The sequence below is a fragment of the Symsagittifera roscoffensis genome, chromosome 4 (genome assembly GCF_963678635.1).
Source record: "Symsagittifera roscoffensis chromosome 4, txSymRosc1.1, whole genome shotgun sequence".
NCBI classification, from domain to species: Eukaryota; Metazoa; Xenacoelomorpha; order Acoela; family Convolutidae; genus Symsagittifera; species Symsagittifera roscoffensis.
In genome coordinates this window covers 61,790,491-61,816,259 of record NC_087065.1, presented here as the reverse complement: position 1 = coordinate 61,816,259, position 25,769 = coordinate 61,790,491, and the positions used below count along the sequence as shown (strand labels likewise).

Genomic DNA, 25,769 nt, shown 5'->3' with positions numbered 1-25,769 from the left:
TAAGCAAGACTGCTTGTATATCAGGGTAAAACTCCGAATGTTCCGACTGCACTTTAAGTCCAATTTAAACAATTTTGATTGAAAAATTGACAAAAAAGTAGATATTTTTTCATTGTTTTATTTATCCCAGCCTAATGTAAACTAGAATAGTATGTATTTAGCATCTTGTACCCTAATAAAACGACCAAATGACTTGACTCAATTCAATTTGGAACGCATTAATCTGCCACTTACGCGTGTTATAACAACGCATTACTAACAATTTTCCACGCAGAGGCGAAGTTGCACTTCGCATACACAAGCAAAGAGATGACCGATAACGCTACTGGGAATAACTGAATGAGTAAAACTTTGAGTCTTCAAAACTTCTTAAGTGACGCACGCCAATTATAACGCATTAGCAGTACCAGTCAGTTTGAAAATATGCCCAACTCACATGCCTAAATTTATATAGCAGTCCATGGAGCAGTAATACCATGGAAAAATTAAATGTAATCAATATAAAATGATTTTTTTTATTGGAGATTTTTTGTGAAAATCATCCCCCCACACGCCATATAAAGCACAAAGTGATACACTTCGCTCCTAGTAACAAATCAGTTCTGGCCAATAAGCTTCCTTCAACCAATTCGGAACGACTTCTATGACGGATTAAATCTCCGCTTACGCGTTTATAGCGCGAAATATATCGCGCGTTAATTTACCCAAGTTGGTCAAAATGGCAACTTTTTAACTCCCATAATTTTACTAAAAATGATCACCGGTGAAATATCTTTCCAAATTTAAGGTCAAGACAACAATACTTTTTGAAAGATATAAGAAAAAGGCTAGTTAAAAAGTCGAAATTTGTCGGAAAAAAACCACTCCGAGCACAAATATTCCGTTACTTTCGTTCCGAAAGTCGGAACAATAATAGTCTGTGTTAAAATCCTTAGCATTTGGCTGTACTTAATAGCTGGTTACTGATCAAAATAAACACTTTCAAAATGAACACATTTTATCACAAAAATATTTGCGTCGCCAAGGTTGGAAAAAAAAAGATAAATGATGCTTGTGTAGACACCCATAATTTTACGAAAAAATCACAGGTAAAATATCTTTAACTTGAGCTCAAGATAACAATAGCTCTCAGACAAAAATGCGTCAAAAATGCTTACTGAACAGGTCGAACAATGACTGAATGAAAAAAAAATTACCCCGAGCAAACTTAATCTGAACTTTCTTCGATAGTCGAACAATAAAATTTTAGTTGTCGATGAATTTGCGTCTTTTCGAAACCTCTCAAGGTAAAATTGTTCTTTTTGCCGTGTTGTCGCCATAGGAAACTGTTTTGCATTGACACCCCCGGACAAATTTGAGGGCGTAAAATAATAACCAGGGTGGCCTGGTCGTCTAATCATTCCAGACTATAGACAACGATAACTCTCATAAGCACTGAAATCAGTGCATGTCGATTCTAGAACCACTAAATGCAATCATAAACCAAATTTAGCATTTGTATTCTGATTCCCAACATAGGTTGGCCATTACCAGACCATAAACACGGTGTGATTAACATTCAATTTAAGTGAAGTGGCTTAAATTTTTACAGTATATATTAATTCGAATTAGATTTTATTTACATCAGTGATTTCAAGGCAAGTTAGAATATGCACGTTACTTTTTCCTCGAATTTAATCAAATCAGTTCATTCTCAACCGGAATTTTATTTGCCTTTTCTATCAACAATCAGTGAATTTAAGAGAGATATAATCGAGTTAAAATATTATGACAGGTCTGGAACTTCGATGAGTTTCACGAGGCCGTAGTGGTAATATAAACTCATACTGTTCACGTGGTTTTGTTGGTATAATAATCTGGTGTTCACATGGTCTTCATGACCTCGTCAACTCCTGCGAAGTCCTCTCTTCGAGAGTAGAGAGGAGCGAGGAAGACGAAGAGATAGGAGAGCAATGAGAACAGCAGTTGGACCCAGTGCAAAACCATCGAGTAGCCCCAGTGTAGGTGGTCCATTTCCTCGTTCAGAGTCCACGTGCACAAGGTAGGCCCGAAGAAGCCAGTGCCCAGCTGTAGGCCCGACAGCAGAATGACAAAATTGTACACGTGATGGTGCACCTGCCACGGAATAAGGACGCCTTTTTATTAGAAAAAAAACTAACGAAACTCAAAATTAAACCATTACCCTGCATCAATTTCCAAACGTTTTACTTCTTTTTTTTTTCTGATTATAACTGAGAAAAGGTAGAAATAACAATTTAAGTTGAAGATAACAACTTTTCGAATTGCCGTGGATAGAAAAATTATTTGAAGCGTGATTAGTGGGACTGTAACATAACCCATTTGAGAAAGTTTTTATGCATTCTACATTCTGACTTTTTAGATCTTAACCTATGCAGACTTAGGAGGCCGCAAACAGTTCGATGTTTTAAAAATCAGCCAGCGTCTCTATCTGCATCCTTACTTCAGATCTAAATTTCTGCTTTTAAAATCACAGTCTAATTTCAGAGCTAAAAATTTCCTGCATGAATTCGAATAAACAGTGGCATGGCCAGGCTTATAGTTTAATAATTGTAAGGCTTTTAGATGCCACGAAAAGAGTAGCACCAATGCTTCGATCCGACCACATGTTGTTTTACATCAAATTTTTGTCCATACACCTCTCACATATTGGCATATATATTAGCCGTTTTAAGAAAAAAAATTTGGGTTAGTCACCGGAAATTGGATTAAGTTGCAAAATAGCATAAATGTGGACACTTAAAACGCCAGAGAGCTCAATTCCTTAAGAAACAAAACTGCCTATAATTGCAGCACCTCAACGGAGAAGTAGTATGCTGCTTGTCTGGTCAGCACGAGGACTCCGAAATTAAGCAGATAGCTGCAAATTCCAACTGCCAACACCATCTGCACAGCTGAACACACCTGGGACGCCCGCAACATCGCCAAATTCTTCGTGTCCTGACATCCGGGAGGTCCATTCCCGGGACACACCATGAACTACACACAAAATTCTTGCAGGCAAAATAACACTAATAAATTCACACAAGCCAATCATTTTGCGCGTATGAATTGTGATAGGTCTTATGATATTTACGTCTCATTTGGCTGTCTAGAACAACAGGCTCGATGAGACATCTAATCAAAATTAGATACACCTTTAAAACTTTTTTGCATTCACGAAAACATTTATAATAGTGTTTTGCAAAAGGTCATGGTTGCATAGTCACTATAATCAAAGCTTGGTAAGAAAAATGAGTCACACAAAAAAAACAGTAGCGAAGGTTCCGTTAACCTTGGTTTGATGACAAGCTGAACAGTCAGCGATGAGGGTAAGATTTTTCCATCTTCAAACTTAATAGTTAGGGTGATAGATTAATTTATAAATGTTTGAGGCAGATTAAAACAGATGACAGTCGCCTTGATAACCCCCCCCCCCCCCCCCCCCCCAACCCCATCTCACCTGTCCGTGTTGTGTGAAGTTGTTGTGTTTGTACTCGACTGTTGCCATTGAGGTAGCAAGGAATAGAATGCATATCAGCTGCAGAATACCTGCACCAATCATCCACCAGCCCCTGTTCAGCTGACAAGCATTATCAAACATCAATTGAGTTGTTAGTAAAAGGACAAAATTGACTGTTGATCTTCTATGTTTTTCCCATTACCTCCATCACAGATAAATGAGCTCAATTTTAGGTTAAAAATATTTTCACATTATAAGAATTTTCACATTATAACTTGCCTATGCCAACTAGACAAACAACTCAACTTGTACTATGCCAAACTGGAGCGAGATTTGAACTTTCCCCAAATTTTCGAAATCTTAATTTTAAAAAAAGTTTGAAGTTTTTGTTTGAGAATAAAACAAAGCAGCTCTGTACTGTAGCTCCACGAGTTAATTCCTATAGAGCACATCAACAGCGGAGACATGGCTTTTTGGTTGCAAAGTCATAACCTTTGGAAGTATTTTATGAATATAATTTACGTCTGAAGCAAGTTGGTGAATGGGGCTAAATCTTCGAGGCAAATTTCAACTACAGTTACGGGAAAAAGAAGTTTGAACGTTTTGAATTCAACGAGCAAAGGAAAAAGTTTTTGATTACGCTTTTGTCAATTTCTCTGCAACGATTTTAGATTGAGACGAAATTTCGACACATGCTAGATGAATCTTTTTGAAGGGAGCTGGTCGGATCAAAATTTGAGGATTTTTGTTTTGAAGGCGTAAAGTAGTGAGTATATCATAACTAGTTTTAGAGGTTTTCTTGCAGTGGAAACATCCTTGCAAACAACACAGACGTTTGAAATTATGGGCTAAAAATGGTTCTTTTGACGAGGATGAGCTTGAATTTCTTTTTCTGCCGTGGAAAAGCAACAGACAAACAAATTGAAAGAGTTAGTGGTCCAGCATTAGAAACGGTCGTATTTACTTTGAGGATAAAGACATGAAACAGTTTTGGACGCTTATACCAGAAAATTGGACAAAACTAGGAGGCAACACAACTGCTCATGAGAACCCTATGCATGGACCTGAGCCGTAAGTTTTAAGTTTTTTTTTCTGATGGAACAGTTTTTGTGTTGGCATATTTCGATCAGTAGAGCAAAATTACTCATAAAAGAATTCTTTGTCAACATCAAACGTGGTTCGGCATCGAAAAAAAGTTGTATCGCTTTTGAGGATACAGATATGAAAAGGTGTTGGACGCTTATATCAAAAAATTGAACAAAACTCAGAGACAACACAACTGCTCATGAGAGTCCTGTCCATGGATCTGAGCCGTCATTTTAACAATATTTCCTGCTGGAACTGTTTATGGGCTCCAATCAGTAGGCTTATTTCAATCATTAGCGCAAAATTACTCATAAAAAGTATTTTTGTTGCCGGATCACGTAACTTTTTCAATTCTTTTGATTAGTATACTAATACGCCCGGGGGTCCGCGGGGGGGGGGCGCTACCACAGGTGTGAGTAACCCTGGGAAAATTAAAATCACAGGGGTTGGTACTATGGAAAAAAACCCCAGGGGTGCTACCGTGGGAAAAAATCAAAATCACAGAAGTGCTCCAAAATTTGGGGGTATCGGTTTAGACTGAATGTTAAACGCTTTTTCCACTAAAGTTAATCATTTATAACCGCAAAAGCTTTCTACTGATTAAAACAGCAAACAACTGATTTAAATAACTTTCTATCGCTTTTTTAAACGTGCGACTATTGAGCGGGTATGAGTGGTGGTGATATGAACAATCTTGATTTTATGTAGCGTAGTTTAACTATAGCTAGCAGTGGGCTATTTCCTTAATTTGAGCTATGCTATAAGCTTTGTAAGCGTTTTGGCCCAGAAATAGTAATCAAGAGCGGTTTCCGCGTTGCGACTAAACGTATGAATGGTTCGAATTTAAGGTAAACTGATTTTAGGTGGTAAAAAAGCTATAAAACTAAGCAGATAGAAATTTTTTTGAAAATTGAAAAAATGAAAATTTTTCCAGATTTGTTTAACTTGAACACTATTAAAAAAATTAGGCTTCAAGGTATGTAGGGGACCTGAAAACTAGCTAAAGAGTTTCACTAAAAAGATACTAATAGCAAATAGGTCGGGAAAAAAATTGCTTTAACTACATACTCGCGCAAAATTGAAACAAAAATCCAAAATTGTTTTAAAAATTATTTAGTACTGGAACAATTCAAGCCAAAAAATAGTGATGAATGAGTGCTTCGATGAAAAAATTCAAAAATAGACATCTGGAGGAATACTTTTATTTTGACTGGCTTAAAGCTCAGCAGGTCACAGAATTATTGGAAAAATTACAAAATCAAATTGGAAAAACGTGCAAGTGTTTCAGCGCACTTGGAAATTATTCACGAGATTTATTTGACTGTGAAAAAAACGTATCCGGACAATTCTGACCGCCGAATTCATTTTCTAGCTGCATGCTCTGCGTGAAAACGATATAAATTATGACGTTGCCATTAAATTCAGTCCATATCGAGGTCTTATTGGCATAGACAATTATTCATGGGACAAATATTTGAATGATTCAAAAATAATACGACTGCTTGCGATTTTACACGATGCAGCGGAATTTGATCACGAAATTTGTAAAACTGGTCCCAACTACTGTTATATGCTACCATGGATTGTAACAACAGTCTGATTGGTCGCTTGAGTAGTATAATTTTCTGTCTATATGTTGAACTGATAAAAACAAGTTTCTATCATTTGTTAAAATGTTGAGATAAGATCAGTTGTGCTAGACTTGGAAGGACTTTGCTAAAGAAAAAAAAATACTTTAAAAGTTGAAGAATTAGCCATAACAACTTCCGATTGTAGCGACTCTCTTATTTTTCTACCTCCAAACATTTTCAACTCAATTCCAAAAACTGAACAAAAAGCGTATAATTGGTTAACAAACAACTTGCACGGAATTCAATGGGAAAGCGGTGATTACTTTCATTTGAACCTCAATAACATTCATCGAAGTTTTGTTTTGAGAAATCCTAACGCCGTATTTTGAGCCAAGGGGAAAAAGGAGACTGGACTTCTTGCAAAATACCTGAATCAAAAAGTTGAGAATCTTGATGAATTGGGTTGCCCGAGAATTGAAAATTTACGTTTCAAAAATTAATTCATCTTGTAAAAAACATTTTAACATTTACAACTCCAGGAACCACTGCGCCCTGAAGAGAAAAAAAGGTCTTTTATGATTGACTGAAAAGTGAGCAGCAACGAGAGCCTAGCAAAATTAGAGACCTACCTATTTCCAAATTTAGTGTTATATGCTTGTTTGACTCCAAAGTGTGACATAGAAATATCATAAACCAGAATGGATCGAAATCTCTGCCGAGGCCAAGTGGGGCAGCGGAGCGAACAAGTAACAGTTTCAGTAGAAGAATTGCCTACTTTAAGAAGAGTTTTCCGGTGATTGATCAATTCAACTACTTTCAACGATACAAGTATATCCAAATTAAAAGACAGCAAACGAGGAGTTCATCTTCGCAGGAAGAAGTTCAGAAATTAGTAGAAAAAAAGCTCTGTAAAAAAATTGTATTTCATGCAAAAACTGATAATGTCCCAGCCAATTATGTTACGGAATTGTATGACAATGTCAATGACCTAACTAATGATTGCACAGGTTGAACTCGATACGAGATGTTTCACTGTTCAGAAGAATAAATGATAAATTTTCATAACCACTTATTCTTAATACCTCAATCAGAAACGGTTGATATAGATAGATAGTCAGAGAGATAGAGAGAGAAGAGAAAATCAAATGGAAAACCTGGATGTCTGGAAAAGCAGATGATGAAGCTGATGCGACTATATTTACTGATTTTGTTTTTGATCGAAATAAAACCGAACAAAATTCTTGGAAATTTTGTTTTGATGCAACTGTTCCCTGATCAGAAGTAGTTTTTATGTAACAAATGATTCAAATTTTCAGTTTTATTTAACTTCTGTACCTATAATTTTTCTTTGACGCAAGTGAGATTCAAAGAAACATCATTTTGGTTTTCAATATTGTCTGGTTTAGTTGATTATCTACTACTAAACCCAAAGATATGAATAAAACTATTGATACATCGACATGACTATTTATGGCAGTTTGAGGACCTTTGGGATCCGGAAAAACAGAATTGATTTTCAAATTAATGAAAAACAACTTTTTATCCCAAATTGAAGAGTCTAATTTTTTTTACAAATGAAATCAACCTAGAGTCTGGGAAAAATTTCACGTTTACAGTATTTAAATAAATTGCGTAAAATTTAATGGATTTGATCGTTTGAGAAACATTGAAAACAATCTACTAGTGTTTGATAACTCAGGCGAAGAAATTTACAATGATGAAGAGTTTGATAAGCTAGCAACGGCAGGAAGACAAAAGGGCTTGGATGTTATCTATGTTAAACGTAACTAATTCTAACAAAGCCCATGGTCACCAACTATTGGTTTCAACAGATCTCACATCATTTTGTTCAAATAACCCCGTGATATTAAGCAACTTGATCATCTAGGAAGGCAACTTGATATCATTAGTTTTTTTACGAAATTCGTATGAACTGGCTACAAACGACACCTTCGGATATCTATTAATAGATTTAGATGGTTCTTAACAGTTCCAGAAGGGGACCACCAGAACTGCCACGAACCATATGTTTGAGCAGTATCTAAGACAGTCTCATTTTCGATGATCTATTAGTAGATGTCTGAAGCTGTCCTGTGTAGCCAGTCCATACACATTTCATAAAAATATTGGTTCCACTTAGTTGCCTGCCTAGACTAGATCATCGAGTTCCTGAATATTACGGGAAGATTTGAATGAAACGATGTGAGATGTGTTGAAATCAATAGTTCGTGACTGTCGGCTTTGTTGGAATAAGTTATTTTTAGGATAAATAACATCCAAGGCCTTAAGTCTTCCTGCCGTTGCTAGTTTAACAAGTTCTTTATCATTGTAATTTTCTTAGCATGAGTCATCAACCACCAGTAGAATGGTTTCGATGTTTCTCAAACTTCAAACCCATCAAATTTTACGAAATCTATTTGAACACTGTGAACGTTAAATTTTTCCCGAACTAAAGGTTGAACTCTTTGTAGAAAAAAAGCCTCTTCTAAATTTGGGATAAAAAAAAATTCCCTTTCATTAATTTGAAAAATATTTCTGTTTTTCGGGATCCCGAACGTCCCACTACCACCATAAGTAGTCTTGTCGATGTATCAAAAATTTTATTCATATCCTTGGGTTTGGTAGTACGCACCCAACTAAATTGGCATACATTTCCACTATTTAATTGGCTGGGGCATTAACAGTTTTTGCATGGAATACAATTTTCTTAACAGAGTTTTCTTTTACTAATTTCTGAACTTCTTCAGGTGGAACTGCTGCTGAGATCCTTTTGTATTCCCGGTTGACGTTTCGGTACTCAGACTAGCCTAGGAAGATACACTCCCCGGATATAGCTGTATCGTTAAAAGTAATTGAATTGATCAATCATTCGGAAAAATATTCGTAAAATAGACAATTCTTCTCCTGAAACTGTATTTGGGATCCGCTGTACCACTTGACCTCGGAAATCAATTCTTTTCTTTCTGGTCAATGATATTTCTATGTCACACTTTGGAGTCAAACAAGTACATAACACTATATTTGGAAATAGGTAGGTCCCCACTTTTGCTAGTCTCTCGTTGCTGCTCACTTTTCAGCCAATCATAAAAGATCTTGTTTTTCTTCAGGGCGCATTGATTCCTGGAGTTGTATTTATTGAAATGTTTTTACAATATGAAAAACTTTTGAAATGAACATTTTCATTTCTCGGGCAACCCAATTCATCAAGGTTCTCAACTTTTCGATCCAGATATTTTGCAAGAAGTTCAGTCTTCTTTTTCCCCTTGGCTCAAAAAAAGGCGTTGGGATTTCTCAAAACAAAACTTTGATTCATCCGATTGAGGTTCAAATGAAAATAATCACCGCTCTCCCATTGAATTCCGTGCAAGTTGTTTGCTAACCAATTGTACGCTTTTTGTTCGGTTTTTAAAAGTGAGTCGAAAAGAAATGGAGGTAGGAAAATAAAAAAATAAGAGAGTCGCTATAATCAAAAACTTTAACGGCTAATTTTTCAACTAGTAAAGTACTTTTTCCTTTAGCGAAATCCTTCCAAGTCTAGCACGACTGATCATTCCTTCAACATTCCAACAAATGATAGAAACTTGATTTTGCCAGTTTAGCATGTAAAAAGGAAAGTTATACCACTCAAGTGACCATTCAGGCTGTTGTTAAACTTCCAGGGTAGCATATAACAGTAGTTGGGACCAGTTTTAAAAATTTCCTGAACAAATCCCGCTGCATCGTGTAAAACTGCAAGCAGTCGTAATATTTTTGAATCATTCATATATTTATCCCATGAACAAATGTCTATGCCAATAAGACCTCGACATGGTCTGAATTTAATGGCAACGTCATAATTTATATCGTTTTCACTAGAAAAGAAAAACAAGAGAACATGCAGCTAGAAAATAATTTCGGCGGTCAGATTTTTCGGGATAGGTTTTTTTTTCAGTCAATTAAATCTCGTAAAGGATCTCCAAGTCTTCTGAAGTAATTCTACGTTTTTCCTATTTCTTTTTGTATTCTTTCCAACACATCTGCGACCTGCTGAACTTCAAGCCAGTGGAAATAAAAGTAACCCTGCAGATGTCAATATTTGATTTTTTTATAGAACAATTTCAAAATTTAAAATCGTTTTTAACTTTTATTCGTATAATTCAAACATTTTGTCCAAGCGTGGTCACGGTTTTCAGTCATCAGTATTTTTTGACGTGAAGTTTTCCAATACTGAGTAATTTTGTACTTAAATTTCGGTTTTAGTTTCAATTTTGCGCGAATTTTTAGACAAAGCAATTTCATTATTTTTCCGCCCTTTATGCTAGTAGCATCCTCTGAGTGAGTTTAATGTGCTAGTTTACATTCCCCTACATACCTTGGAGCCCAATTTTTTTTAATAGCGTTCAAGTTGAACAGACTTTGAAAAATTTTCATTTTTTCAATTTTCAAAAAATTTTCTATCTGCTTAGTTTTATAGCTTTTTTACCACCTAAAATTAGTTTACCTTCAATTCGAACCATTCATACGTTTAGTCGCAACGCGGAAACCGCTCTTGATTACTATTTCTGGGCCAAAACGCTTACAAAGCTTATAGCATAGCTCAAATTAAGGAAATAGCCCACTGCAAGCTATAGTTAAACTACGCCATATAAAACTCAAGATTTTTCATATCACCACCACTCATACCTGCTCAATAGTCGAACATCTACAAGGGCGATAGAAAGTTACTTCAATCAATTTTTTTGCTGTTTCAATCAGTAGAAAACTTTTGCGTTTATAAATTATTCACTTCAGGGGACGAAGCTTTAATTATTCAGTCTAAACCGATACTCCCTCCAACAGGTTTTCCTTAACTTTGGAGCACCCCTGTGATTTCGCTTCTTCCCACGGTAGCACCCCTGCGGTTTTATTTTCCCACGGCACACACCCCTGTGGTTTCAATTTTCCCACGGTATTCACCCCTGTGGGAGGACCCCCCATCCCCCCCCCCTGCTGGGCCACCGGCGTATTAGTATACTCAGGGGCGGATCTAGGATTTTCTCGAGGGGGGGGCGGATTTTCAAAAAATTTTCCAAAATTTTGACGACCTTTTTTTTTTTTTTAGGTCGACCAAATTGATTTTTCGAGCTCTCCCAAAGCACTGTTTTGCCCCTATTTTGGCAAAATTTTCTGCGCCGCAGGCAAATTTTTTAAAAAACAGTCAAAAAAGCCGTTTTTGGGCACTTTTTGAAAAACTTTGCGTTTTTTTCGCGTTTTTTTTGGCGCGCGCACCCCCTCAAAGTTAGTATATATTGGCGCCAAAGGCGCCTTTAGAAAAATTTTAGGGTCGGTCGGCCAAAAACGGATTTCTGAAAAAGTATCAAAGGGGGGACCCTTTGGGTCGGGAGGGGGTCGAATCCCTGAGGGGGGGGCGTCCGCCCCCCCCCCCCCCCCTAAATCCGCCCCTGAGTATACTACTCTTTTGTATGCCACTGTTTCGCGGCCTAAAGAGTAATTCAAGCTCATCAGTTTTTACAGAACCCATTTGAGCCTAAAAATTCTTGCTGCTTGCGAAGATGTTTCAACGGTTCTCAAATTTTGATCCGGACAGCTCGTTCAAGAAATTTCATTTGGTGTTTCAAAAATTCAGTCATAAAACTTAAATTTTCAAAAAAACGAAAAACTGAAAAAAAAATCGCTTATTTGCTTTGAAATAAAAAAATTGCAACATCTATGTGCCGTGATTATTTAATGAACTTAAAGAATTAATTTCGTAAGTTTCAAATTTTTATCAAAAAAGTGCGTTAAAAAGAGAACGATGTCATGCTACAAATGATTTAATGCGTTTATGTGCTATGACAGCATTGTTCATGAAATCTCGCTTACCTTCCCATAGAACTGGCTCTGACAAAACATGGGCGCAAGATCTATTAGGCCACAGATGACTTGGCAGATTTTTCAATCGGTAAAAATCTTATTACTCAGTTTTGGACGATAAACTTTTTATCAGCTCGTGTAACAATCAGATTAAAAAGACATTACCTGACATTCTTGTTCGATTTTTTCCTAAGCTATTTGGAATTTCTACCCAATTCGAATCAGCTTTTAACCTTCCATAGGAACTTATGTTAATTTCAGCCAAAACTGAGTAAAAATTGGATGCGTCACTTTTCTCACGAAGTTTCAAACGTCAATAATTAACAACTGAATTCAAACTTTGTCAGTTTCTGGTGCAAATGGCCAATTTTCACCAGTCGATTACGTTAGTTATACGCGTGATAGTAAATTAAATTCAATTTACGTATTAACTGACTACTTTTACTGTAGTTGGCGACGTAGTTCCCGTTTGAGATCTCTTTTTGCTATTCTCGCAAACAATCAAAATTAATTAGATTCATTCGATCAAATATTTGGACAAAATTATTTTCTTTAAGCTGATGGCATACTTGACCAGCGTACCAAGGGCTCTTGAATCTCCTGTTGCGAAAATAATTTTTGCAATTGGCTCCATATACAGAAAGATCCTATGTGACTTCAAGCTTCATTGGCATGTACAGAATTGGTTGTTCAGACCGTGATTATTTGGAAAATTAATTTGGCAAGTTTACAAAAAGCTTAACAAAACCAAACCGTCAAAAATTGATTTAATGACTCAAAACAATAGCTTGTTGCTGTGTATCAACCATAAAAAGATCCTACCACCTTTTTTCACACAGCTTCTTCCTACTTGCGACGTATCAAAAACAATCATAGATAAGCTAAGACACAGAGGCGAAGCCAATCTTCGCACCATTTGTGATACAATACAAAACAGCCACTAAATCGAAAAAAAATCAGAAATGCCCAAATCATTCAAAACGGATTAAAAAGAATCAAAAACTCACACCAAGACAATAGAAGGTAAAAATAGAATCAGAAGGAAACTTACTAAGCTGTAAGCAAGCCGTAAATACCTGAGAGAAAACCTTTTAAGCCAAAAAAAATTTAAAAAAAAAAGACTTAAAAACTGATAAAAAGTTTTAATCCCCCATTCCCCACAATACACAAAAAGTATTTCGCTCATCAAACGACAAAATATGAGGCCAATAAGCTTATATGAAATAGGCCAAAACTTATCAACGCCAGAAAAAAGAAAAAAAAACGGAAACCTAAAAAAGACATCATAACTAATAAAAAGTTGTTACAGCCCCATCCCCCTCAAAAAACACGCACACGCACACAATTTTTTCCGCTCATTAAACGACAAAATATTAGGCCAATAAACTGATAGAAAATAGGTCGAAACTTATTAAACCGAGAAGAATAAAGGAAAAAACCGAAAAAAAAATGAATTTTAAAAAAGAAAATAGACTTAAAAACTGATAAAAACTTGTTAAAATCCGATCCTATTTATTAAACATACACACGTACACAATTTTGTTTGATTATTAAAAGACGGAATATGAAGCCGAAATAGTATAAGCCGAGTTTTATTTAACCGAAAAAAAAGAAAAGGTAAAAATTCATGAAAATTGAGAAGTTGGTAAATTTACAACATAAAAAGCAAATTTCGAACGGGACGGATATTCAAAACTCTAAAATGCTCAAAATATGTCTGTCGCAGCTTCCAACAGAGAGACGACTGCTGCAGTTCAGAGTACAACGAGATGAAAATGGAGGTCTAAAAACTGGAGATCATCCTGTGGACAAAGTTGTTTACGGAAAAAAAGTCTAGTACCCGATTGCAATACCCTTGCTTATCCCGAGAGTAAAACCATAAAATCAAATAAATTAAAACGCCGATTATCTAATAAAGAGTAGACATCCTAAAGAGAAACCACATTGGGTGAGGTTTATCGAGCATAACACTCAAACAAATGTTTCAAAACCTAATGATAATTTAAACAAACTGCTCGTATCAGGCTAAACCCTGGATATCCACGACTACTGTTTAACGCCAATGACAAAAATTTTCATTCAAAAAATGGTAAAATACTCGGAAAAACTTTGATTATTAATTCCATTTTTTCTTCATTTTATCCCAACCCTCTCACTTTATGTCAAGAAGAAATAGACATAATTTGAGTCTGCTAACGCATTAGTAAGAACAAATTGCTGGCTTGAATTAGTTTTCGAATGGTTTAATTGGCCGCTTAGCTTACGCTTCAATAGTACGAAATAAATCGCGCCTTAATCAACCCAACTAGGTTAAACTGGTAACTCTCAAATCGCAGTACTTCACGAAAAAAAAACATGGAAGTTCAAATATGTTTTTGAATTGAGCTCAAAATATCAGTATTTTTCACATAATCGAAAAAAACTCCATGAAAACTGGCCTACTAGGAAGTCAACATTTTTCGAGCATAAATTTTCTGTTATTTTATTGATAGGCGGACTGAAAAATTAAAATTTGAATTAAATGTCTGCTGTTTCACGTAGAAATCATGGCTTTCATTAACCATTTTTATCTATTCTGAACTAGGGGCCCAGCTGAAAGCTGGAGAGACCTGTTTGATTATTTTAATATTGATTATTTTAAAATTGTTTTAAAATTTCAGGTTTCTCAAGTCGATAGCGCCCTTCCTACGCAAAAAAAGTGAAAGAGAAGCTTATGCATTCATTGGTAACGCTTTGGTAAAAAGTTTTCATGAGGGAACTTTTCAAGTCCATAGGTGTTTCCCTAGACAATAGGGGCCCAGCTGGAAGCTGGAGAGACCTGTTTGGTTATTTCAGAAAAAACGTTATACAAATTTTTGATGAAATCGAATTAGCTAGCGCTTTTTGTTTTATTGAAAAAACGAGTTTGAAAAAATGTGGGTGGGGGGTTTAAGGTTAGCGAAATCGCAGATTGATTTCGGATGAGTTTTGTAAACTAATGTAGCAAGGTAATTGTGTGCATTGCAAATATGACTATAATATGTTGACTATAACTGACATCACAAAAACGTTCTGGAACAAACCGACCTGATTAAAGAGAACTAGCGTAACTCGTGCAACTTCTCGTTGGACTTCTTCGAAACATACAAAAAAACTCAACACAAAGCCAATAGCACCAAGCAAAAGCGAGAAAACGTAAGCATAGCGGATTCCATTGTGTAAAAAATACACACAATAAGTAAATTGAATCTTTGTTCCAATGCCAAAAAACTTTTAAAAAAACTTTTCCTAAGTGTACAGCTCTTCCCCGAGACAAATTAGGGACGAGCCGTTTGTGTAGGGGGGGTTCCTACAACCTGGTTTATCGATTAAACCCTTAATCCCAAATCTGGACGGGTAGTTTTTGAGGAAATCGGAAAGATTTGAAAAAAGGCCAAAAAAGTCAAAGTGACTTTTCCTAAGTCTATAGCTCTTCCCCTAGGCAAGTTAAGGACCAACCGCTTGTGCGGGGGAGTTTCCTACAACCTGGTCTATCGATTAAACCCTTAATTCCAAATCTGGATGGGTAGTTTTTGAGGAAATCGATAATTTCCGAAAAAATAGGCAAAAAAATCAAAAAAGTGACTTTTCCTAAGTCTATAGCTCTTCCCCTAAGCAAATTAGGGACCAGCCGCTTGTGCATGGGAGTTTCCTACAACCTGGTCTATCGATTAAACCCTTATTCCCAAATCTGGACGGGTAGTTTTTGAGGAAATCGAAAATTTCCGAAAAAATGGGCAAAAAGTGAAAAAAGTACCGAGTTGTGAAGCTTTTCTAAGACCGTAGGGGGTGGGGTAGGGTAAAAATTGCCCTAAATTTTATGCAGGCAGGTAGGTGAAACGCTACTGAATCCATTGGTACCACTTTTATGAGAATCTGACGGGTGAAAAGCGAATTTTTCGAAAAAGCGTCTCAAAAAAAAAAAAAAAACCAGATCTCATCTGGAAAAAAAAAAACGTTTTTACAATACCTGTTTAATAAATCAAACAGGAACTTGATATTTCAAATAGATGAAACAACGGTTATGAACTAAGAATTGAAAAAAAAACATACAAATAATTTTTATAAAACTCAGGCCGAAAGACAAGAACCAAAATTTGAAAGCCATCAAAAAATTGTGTGAAACACAGACATTTTGCAGATATATTGCAGTGCAAATACATAATGAAAGGGCAATGAAAATTTTAAAGTAAATGGTGAGCATAAAGCCGAAAAGTAATTAATCAGGAAATGTTTGAAATTTAAATTCAACATAGGCAAAGCGGAGCTTCGCACCACTTGCGATAAAAACATAAGAAGTCGAAAATAAATTAGAAACAAGGACAAAAATAGGTTAAACCAGGAAAAAATAACTAGGCTCGCAGCTAAAGCTGGAGGAAAGTGTTTGATACTTTTTGAATTTGTTATACTGAAACGGGATGAAATTTCAAAAATAAGACTTTGCCTCAAACCTTAGTTGTTTTTCTATTAAAATCAGTACGAAAGAAAAAATTTAAGATATTGAAACTTTCCCAAGGACGTAAATTTTTTCTTGAAAAAAATAAAGAGTCACCGCTTGTAGTGAATATTGTCTCTTTAGCGTGGCCAATTTTGAAAATAGGCTTTCAACAATCTGTAGTTTCCAGTTAACCCTTGATACCAGATTTGGCAGGACAGTTATCGAGAAAAAAAGAAAGTTTCCAAAAAACGGTCAACAAATAAAAAAAAAATTTCTCCCGAGAATCATAGCTTCTCGTGTAAAACTATTTGGGCGAAGTCACTTATGCAGAAGTAATTCACGCAAAGATAAAAAAAAACAAAAACTCAACTTGTAAAAACTACAAAAGTCCAAAAAATTTAGGTTTGGGAGGCCAGTTCACGAATGAAGTCGCGAAGTTTCAAAAACAGTCAAAATATTAATCTTTTGACTTTTCAGAGGGCCATAGTTTTTTAGGTCAAACGATTGGACGTAGTCGCGTTTGAAAAGGATTTTCTCATACCCCTTTTTTGAATTGAACCCAAAATCTAAGATATAGGAGGGTAATTTTTAAAAGATTAAAATAAACGGTCAAAAAATCAAAGTTTTCCGGAGGCAACAATTTTTTGTACAAAAAATGAGCGGCCGAACATGCAGGATATTTTCTCACTTCCCATTATCTCCATAAAAATATATTTTTTAATTTAATGGAAAAAATCAAAAAAAAACGAAAAAAAAATCAAAAACATTGGTCAAATATATACCCCCACAGAATTTTTTGAAGGCTGTAGACATAGGGTCAAGGTAAATAGAGTTTGCAATAGTTTGCAGAGACACAGGGGAGTAGACGGTCATTCCGTTGATAGTCCTTGGTTGAGAATCGGTTGAAAATCGGTTGCGAAAAAAAATTCCATAGCGTCTCAAAAAATTAAAATACTCTAATCTCATACACTTTAACAACGCCGGTTTTGATCAAACAGGATTTCTAGGCAAATATTCCAAGCAAATCCTTTAAATTTTAAATTAGCAATGAAACAAAACTTACGAAGCGGAAACAAAGCCGACAATCTTTGAGCAGACTCCAGTTGAACCGAAAAAATGACTTTATACTAATTTTGCGAAACTGCAAGTCCCCTGAAATTACAATGAACAACACTTGCAACTACATGATAAATGCATACAGCACAAAAACATCCGTTATGTGGCAACTAAGCCGACAAAAGTTAAGCAGATAAACGGAAAAAAAATTTACAATTGCATACAAGGTTAAGCAGATAAACGGGAAAAAATTTTCAATTGCATACAAGGTCCAACCAGGCGAAAGAAAAATTTATGGAAAACGGAAAAAATCACAATATTTTTGATTGCAATAAGATAAAATTGAAATTTCGCAAAACTTAGTACGTTTCTATTTTCATTGCTTTCTTCTGAATAAAAGGAAACGGAAAGACAAAAACTTCAAAAAACCTTCCTTTAACTCTGAAAAAAAATCCAACATCCGATTTGATAACACTTGGCAAGCGCAATGAGATATTTGTTACATTCAACCAGGTTATACGATGTGGAAACTACTCTTTATACTAATGAGCGGACTGAGCAAAAGGAAACATATCGGAATGCCAACTTGGTTATTTCTGCTGAGAGTTTGGAAATCTACATAGTTGCTAGCGTGTCGTTCCATATTGGCCACAGTTGGCAAAGTAAACACAAAAGTTGTCCTGATAAGCTGGTCCTAATAGCAACTAAACTATGCAGGTACCCTGAAAATATGAAGATGGCCGATGTACTTGGTAATGCCTACGTTTTCCCTCTACAACTCCTTTTTCTCAAAGCAACTGGCGGGCGTTATTTGATCCGAAAATATCGGAAGAAATGAAAGCCGAGATATTTGTTGGCGCAACTTTGCTAACACCTGTTAAGAAGATATTCAGTCAACAACTTCAGACGATGTATCCAAAAGGCAAAGGATTACCTCTCGCGCTGCTAGCTCTTAACGACGAACCGCTATTGTACACTGGTTTAAAAATGCATGCAATGGGTGAGCCATTGAGGCGATACGTAGCCAGTTCTCCGCCACTCTCAAAGTTAAACAATTGGCTACCGCCCCAGAAAAGCTTCGAATTCGACTTTTTATAGTAAAAACCTATTCTGAAAGAAACTTGCATTAGTGCATCTAAGTTCTACACATTTTCATTAAATTACCTTTTAAGAATTGCTTCAATAATTATTTTGCTTCAACAATTACCTTTTAAGAATTGCTTCAATAAGAAGAGGCAGTAATTATTTTGTCTCAAACAACAAATATGAACAGGGAACTCGAAACAGGGTGTTTTTCTCACCAAAATTCAGAATCAAAAAGAAACCTCGGATATTTAGTGACATTATATTTCTGGGTATCGAGAAAAATCGGTCTAAATGTTTTAGATTTTCAGACCAATTTAGAGCTATACATTGTTAAACTCTCTCATTCACGCTCACATAGGCTCCCTTTCTTTCTTTTCTCTCTCTCGGTTACTTGAAATATTTCTCAAATTAATGAAAAAATTTTACTTCTCATTAGTCTCTAAGGAGTAACGAAGACAGAAAATTTCACAAGCACTTCCAGAGTAACCGGATTATTTTGTATAAGGTATCCCTTGAATTCTTTTAGAATTTGCAACGCCTAACGGTTAAAATGACTAACAGTTAAAATGACTTTTCATATCACTTTTCTTTTGTGGTTCACATCCAAACCAATGTTTGTTTCTGAAAACAGGAAAAAAGCTAATTGAAATTCTTTTTTACTTCATTATATAAAACCACAAACAGACGAAAAATAAATAAATCGTGTAGAAACTCTTATAAACACACACCTATTAGGCGTTTCAACGACAAGCTCACATCATGTCCTGGTAAATTTCAACGTAACCCAAGCCCATGCAAGCGCCTTATTTTTGTCGGTTTCCAATCGAACACACGTAGAGCACATGAATCCGCAGTGCATTACATGTAATCGCTTTTCGCAATTATCTATTTGAATTCTAAGTCAGTGAAATAGCATACAAATGGACTAAGCATGAAAGCAGGGAACGAACTCGGTGTATTGTCAAAGGAAAACCGTGAATAGAGAAATTCTATTCCTTCATGGGCAGGGTAGGGGGATAAAAATGGGAAGAGAAGGAAAATGAAACAGGGAAAATAGGGCAAATGGAATGAGCCTGATACATGCGGACTGTAATGAACATTAATGTAGTAAAGTGCGCGCCACATACTATGCAAGCAGGGACGTCGCGCAGTCTTAATCTCATTGTAGAGTCCGCCCGCCTGGCGATGACTAGACAAGGATCACGAGAGTCAACAATTTTACTTACAGCACTGCGGATTAATACGTGTGAAATAATGACTCACGGGTACTTATTTTCAACTTAAATTTTTAATTTCTTCCTTTTTCCAAACAAATCATGAGGTCGATTTTCGCAATGCTTTGTCTCTCTTTTTTAACACTTTATTTAATTCGGGCAGGCCGCCTTCTCGTTAGACTTGATTAAGTTCCAAATATTTGAAGAATTAGATTTGATTGTGGATACATGTATTTACTACGTAATAAAACAGCGGCCGGCATGGCGTTAAGCGAAGCGAAGCAGTAGTAGTCTGCATAGAATGCGAAATAGCTCAAAGAAGAAAATGCTCTCATTCATAGAAAACGCAGGACTATGAATATGGTGGTATATACGCCCGCTACCAGCCGGAACAACTTAGTAGTTATGTAACAGTCGTGTAACAATTATAAAATACTAAAAAAACCAAGCACAGTTCAACACAAAACAACCAATTTTTGGCTGTTTAAGTCTGGCTCAAAACTTAAGATCAGTTTTAAGCGTTTATATTAATCGCACATGAATATAAACTTCAGAAAAACGCAATTTTAGGCAATTTTTTTTTAAAACTGCTTTACGGCGCATCTTCCGCTGTCAAATGTGTACATTTGCTACTTACTTCAGAAAAATTTAATAGTTTCGTGAAACATTCCATTCAATATCTTATCTGCCATTTAAATTCTGCGCAAGGCTATATCAATTCCATTTATTGTGGCGAATTTCCTTGGGGATTTCTCGCTCAGATTTTAAAAAAAATTTCATCAGATAAATTTTATTTTTTCATCAGATAAATTTTATTCGATATTAGGCTTCAACAGGCAATTGATATTTTAACACTACCGTGACTAAAACAGTTAAATAAAAAACTGATTTCCAGACAGACCTTGTATATTTTCATCTTTTTTCTCTTTAGTCAAATTATCGAGCAAGTGGAACTCAGTCGGAGCATATTTTTTCATCTTTACAAGGTGGAACACTGGAAATGAGCCAATAAAAATCTAAGAGCAGACATCTAACGTTAATATGCAGTTTCAATATTAAGAAGTTCAACTAAAGTAAAATACAACGAGTAACAACAAGCAAAATATTGCACAATTTTAACATCAAAAAGATTCAGATCAACAAACGAAACATTTGAAATCGAACATCTTTCGTAGAGTTAGACAAAGTAGATAGAACAGATTCACGCTGAGTCCATATTGCAAAAGTTGGGAGATAATTTGGCCAGACACGTAGAAAGACGCGAATTCTTGACTCTCTTTTCATATTTCACTAACCACAGTGTCGTCTGAAGCACCGACTCTAGCTCTAAATAGGAGTGATGTGCGCCTTCAGATATTTCATCATGCTAAATGCCTTGATACGATCAGTCCCCGCTTCGCCTGAAATGAAAGCGACAGCATTCTTGTGAAATATCCCTACACCTTACAGTTTGGTTACAGAACGACAAAAAGAAGCACCGCAACATTTGCAATACAAAAAATAAAGACAATGGCCAATATATCATAAGGGGGAAAACAGATATTTCCATTTGAATATAAAAGTGGAAACAGACTTCAAATGCAACAAATCTCTGGATTTAAACACTTCCATTATCTAACCTTCTTTTAATAATCGAATAAATATAACTTAAAGCGAAATTTCGAGAAAAAAGAAGTACGCAATTTGACCTCAATGTGCCAGTCCAAAATGAAAGTGCAAGATTTCTGAATTTTAGCGATTGGAAAAAAATCCATCTGAAAAATTAACTCAAGGAATTGCCGAACAAGAAGAACTTTCTTATCTGCTGTATCTAAATTGATTTCAATAAAATAGAGGACAGCACTCGGTAACCCTTATGGGTTCGTTAGCCGTCCGCTCTTTGTTACTGATGTATTTAGTGTTAATTCATCTGATTTGAAAATAAGTAACATCGAGAAATTAATTCGTCTTCTTCTTGATACAACGAAAGCGTCGCACTTAAGCTAGCCAATAGACAATGAGACAGAAAAACAATGGAGAAGCAAAACCACATTAAATAAGCTTTCAGTATCACTTCTCGAAAGGCCATAAAGCCGAAAACTAAACATTATCATGAAAATTTTTCGAGCGATTTAAATTTATACCTAACTTGCGACAACGTAAGCACAGCATTGGTTGATTACAGATGCGAATCGGAGTTTCGAGCCACTAGCGATACAACGCAAGCGTAGCATTGCAAGCTAGCCAATAAATGCGACGGAAATTACTGAGCCGAAAAAAAAACACTTAAAAAATCATTTTTTTTTTTGAAAAACTGATTAATCCAATTTCACAAAAAGTGTCAAGAAGCAAAGCATTAGCTTTCAATAGACTATGAGTACCACTTACCAAGTTCACACAAAATCGGACACAGAAAAATTTCAAAAGAAATTGTCATAAAAATATCGGGCGACTCCGCTAAAACATAAATTCTTTAATCAATTTCGAAATCCGAGATGGTACATGAAGAAATGACATGACGACTGTCAGTTATAGCAAGAAGTCTTTGAATCAAAAACACTGCCTGCTTTCAAAATTAAACCGACAAAAACAAATTCAAATTTTTCCGGTTATCGCTAAACCAGGTGGGAAGGAGCATAGAATAAATTCATAATAACGCAAGTTTATTTTCTAACATATTTGTAAATTTATTTACGGGAAAAACAGCCTTGTTCCCGATAACAAGATACTTGATCTCGAAAATGTAGTCAGAAAGCATATCTGCATTCAATTTGGAATGATGCCTGGGCCTACACGACTCGATACCTACGTGTTCTTGAAAACTGGATATGTAACGCGCAAAAACTATCCCTAGATGGCAAAATTCAAATGATTTTTTTCGAAACACCGCACTGAGCACAAGTCTTTGTGGTGTCTTTTTCTCCGCAATACCTTCCAGTGATGTGTCGTGGGTCAAATTTAATTCGATTCAAGGTTTTCTCGTTTCTCTAGCTTCGTTTATGCAAAGCTCAGTTTGGCCTTATTTTTTCAAAGTTAGTTTAACATACACATTTAACTGCTTGTAGATGCTTGCTATAAATTTGAACGCTGCCCAAAATTCTGGCATCTGATTTGGGGGAAAGGACAATTTTTCTCCAAGAGGCTAACAATTTTTTTTGACTGCTCATTGCGTAGCCAGTATATAACAAATTTGGCGCAATATATGGAATCTCGTATTTTTGGTTACAAGTTACAATTGGTAGCAGTATCTTGATTTGCTGACTTTGACTGGTTTATTTTTTCATAATTTCAATTCTGTCATTTTCAATTCTCCTGCGACTAAAAGCGCAGAGGTCTTCATCCGAACGTTATGATATTCCCAGAGCAGTACCTTCTTGTTCTTGTAAAGCATTCCGCCAACGAATTGACACTATTCGCATGTTCCGTTCGTCTGATCAGATTACTCCTGCGTCGTCATGCTAAATAGCAAAACTTGCTATGCGATTCAAATTAGTTCTAGACGAAACTATAGTGCATCCTCAGTTTCGGATAAACATCTATCTCGAATTTCAAAAACAGATTCTCAGACTCGGTCAAGCCCTGCGTATCGATTTCGCAATTGCTCGAAATCTTGTTCTAAACCATTTGGCGCAGTTCATCAAGGTTTGAATAAAAGTGCTTTTTCACTTAAAAGATGTAAATATTGAGCTCGCTGATTTTTAAATAAAATTTAGTTTAACATACACATTACCCTGTTTGTAGAAGTTTTCTGTACGGTGAAACGCTGCCCAATTTTATGGCAACTGATTGGGAGAGGGTGGGCAGCTCTTCTTCCGGATAGGCTTATGTATTTTTTTTCATTCTCGTGAAAAAGGTGTGAAACTACAAGCCAATAAGAATTTTTTGGAAAAGAAGCGTGTCTTCGGTAATAAATACAATGACTACAAAGAGGGAAAAACTGTTTCTTGCAGAAAATCAAAAATTTTGTAAAATAGATATGGGAAATGAACTTTAAGTTTCAGATGCAATTCGGAACAAGGATTGCTGAGGTCATTGCATTGTGTAAGTCATATCCTTGTCATGCGGTTTTAATGGAACACGGATCAGGACAAGCTTGGTAAGAACAGCCTCAAGTGGATGTTACCTGCATCTTATCAAAAGGAATCCATTAATTCTCCGGTTGCGTTGATTGATGATTTGTCAACCTCAGCTTGACCTCTTATACATGAAAACCAATAAAAAGCGATATCTCGATCATTAGCGAAAGTGAACTCTGTTTGACACTTTGAATACTGGTATGATTTTTTGCTGAGCTCAAAAGAGTTTATCTCGTTTAACTTTGAACGGAATGTGGGTGAAATACAAAATTTGAACATAAATTCAAACATAAACTTTTCTCGAACAAACATTTGGTTGAAAGTTCCAACGGGCTGCTATGAGAAACTCTTAGTAGCTCGAAAATATCTCTTGGCTAAAGAAATAACATCAGAAAATGAAAAAACACCGCACCACGTTACTCGAAAATCCCGCTTATTGGAAAATAACCGGGAAAAAGACAAATATAGCTGAACAGATTCGGCATTCAGAGAAATGCGGCGAGCTGAAAAAAAACGTGGTTTTTTAACAAAAACGGCGGTGCCTGGAAAAAAAATAGAAGAAATAGTTGATAGGAAAGTTCTAGTTAAGACGATCATTTTTGGGATTTTTTCTCAAGAAATTAGTTTACGAAAGGACTGTCATCGCGACTCGATCAAAATTGGTAGTAACTCAGCTACTCTTTCTTTGTCTGGCTTCGTCTGTCTGGATTTTTCTAACTGCAAAAAGGCTGAGGTTATGGACTTTATAATGTCAGATATTTTTCGATCAAATGAAACTGCAATAATACCATTAGTTTTTCTCTGTTAAATAGTGTACACTAAGTAATCCTCCGACTTTTACATAAGTGCATCATTAATTGTACACACCACTTTTACTTTGCTAACTTTTTTTGGTATCGTCATATAATAAGGATTGCGTAAACAGTTAGGGTGTCCATTTCTGCAATTTGAAAAACCAGCTGTCGAAGTTTAACCCATATCCTAGGTCGTTAGTAGATCGGAATGATAGTTTTTGCTCCCCTGTTCTGTGTTCCGAATCTCGATTTGTGACTGCTTTTTGCAAGGTGCGAAAATTGATAAAAATGATACTCTCACAGGAATACACAACAAAAAAACTGAAGAACATAGTTGCTTTTTGGTTCCGTTGTCTAGCTAGAATTGTCGGAGGATAGGTACAAACACATTCATAAAAGAAGATAAGATAACCATAAGTAGGAAAGGGAATCATGCTAACTTCAACTCTCAGTCGAGGTAGGAGAGATTCTTGACAATCAATTATGAATTGAAAGTCGCCGCTGCACAATTTGCCTAACAACTGACTTGCTTTTGTCCAGCCTACCTAATTGTTCTTCGTCAGAGAATTCTTCCGCTCCTGATCATTGATCATCATCATTATCATAATAGTCTACCTGGTCATTGAAGATAAATGTTTCGCTTTCGACTTCTTCATCGCTGTAATACTTCACTTGTGCGGTGCTTCACTATTTTTAAGAATATGGGTCAAAGTTTTGACTGCTCTCTGCGTAGCCAGTCTATCAGGAAAATGACACAATGCATGAAATCTCGTAATTTGGCTACAATTGATAGCAGTATCTTGAATTGCTGACTTTGCGCGGTTTATCTTTTTATCAATTTTGATTCTGTCCATTTCAAATCTGCTGCAACTAAAAGCCCAGAGGTCTTCAACCGCAACGTTATGATATTCTCAGCGCAGTACATTCTTGTTCTTTTAAAGCATTCCGGCAATCAATTGACACTATTCGCATGTTCCGTTCGTCTGATCAGATAACTCCTGCGTCGTCATGCTAAATAGCAAAACTTGCTATGCGATTCAAATTAGTTCTAGACGAAACTATAGTGCATCCTCAGTTTCGGATAAACATCTATCTCGAATTTCAAAAACAGATTCTCAGACTCGGTCAAGCCCTGCGTATCGATTTCGCAATTGCTCAA

The 25,769-nt window shown here is 35.9% G+C and overlaps 3 protein-coding genes across 6 annotated transcripts in view; 1 reads left to right on the top strand and 2 right to left on the bottom strand.

The window, feature by feature from the left end:
• Positions 1–1,551: 1,551 nt before the first annotated feature.
• On the bottom strand, positions 1,552–12,497 carry LOC134844384 (uncharacterized). 4 transcript variants are annotated; one of them, XM_063861041.1, is made up of 5 exons: positions 12,241–12,497; positions 11,959–12,052; positions 3,461–3,580; positions 2,815–2,997; positions 1,552–2,115 (listed from the first exon to the last, which is right to left on the bottom strand). In XM_063861041.1, exons 2-5 carry the CDS (start codon positions 11,986–11,988, stop codon positions 1,864–1,866), a joined length of 585 nt encoding a protein of 194 aa, XP_063717111.1. In that variant the 5' UTR covers positions 11,989–12,052; positions 12,241–12,497; the 3' UTR covers positions 1,552–1,863. The 4 variants fall into 4 exon arrangements, with proteins under 4 accessions (XP_063717111.1, XP_063717110.1, XP_063717113.1 ...); XM_063861040.1 differs by having other exon boundaries at positions 11,959–12,045; XM_063861043.1 differs by having other exon boundaries at positions 11,959–12,035.
• Positions 12,498–13,359: 862 nt separating this feature from the next.
• The window catches only part of LOC134845134 (26S proteasome non-ATPase regulatory subunit 1-like), a 428,069-nt gene continuing 415,659 nt past the window's right edge, over positions 13,360–25,769 (top strand). Inside the window, exon 1 of the mRNA XM_063862012.1 lies at positions 13,360–13,365. The gene's annotated coding sequence lies outside the window, so the exon portion shown is untranslated. The remainder of the gene's footprint in view (positions 13,366–25,769) is intronic.
• The window catches only part of LOC134843767 (uncharacterized), a 207,772-nt gene continuing 202,564 nt past the window's right edge, over positions 20,562–25,769 (bottom strand). Inside the window, exon 5 of the mRNA XM_063860032.1 lies at positions 20,562–21,161. Within this exon, the coding sequence (XP_063716102.1) occupies positions 21,088–21,161 (74 nt within the window). The 3' untranslated portion in view covers positions 20,562–21,087. The remainder of the gene's footprint in view (positions 21,162–25,769) is intronic.

Bases quoted from the DNA above. Each gene is read 5' to 3' on its own strand.
- LOC134844384 (XM_063861041.1), bottom strand. From the start codon at position 11,988: ATGTTTTGTCAGAGCCAGTTCTATGGGAAG. The intron at 2,998-3,460 runs GTGAGATGGGGT...TTTTGTGTGTAG, and splicing joins ACTTCACACAACACGGACAG to TTCATGGTGTGTCCCGGGAA. The intron at 2,116-2,814 runs GTGCTGCAATTA...ATTCCGTGGCAG, and splicing joins CATACTACTTCTCCGTTGAG to GTGCACCATCACGTGTACAA.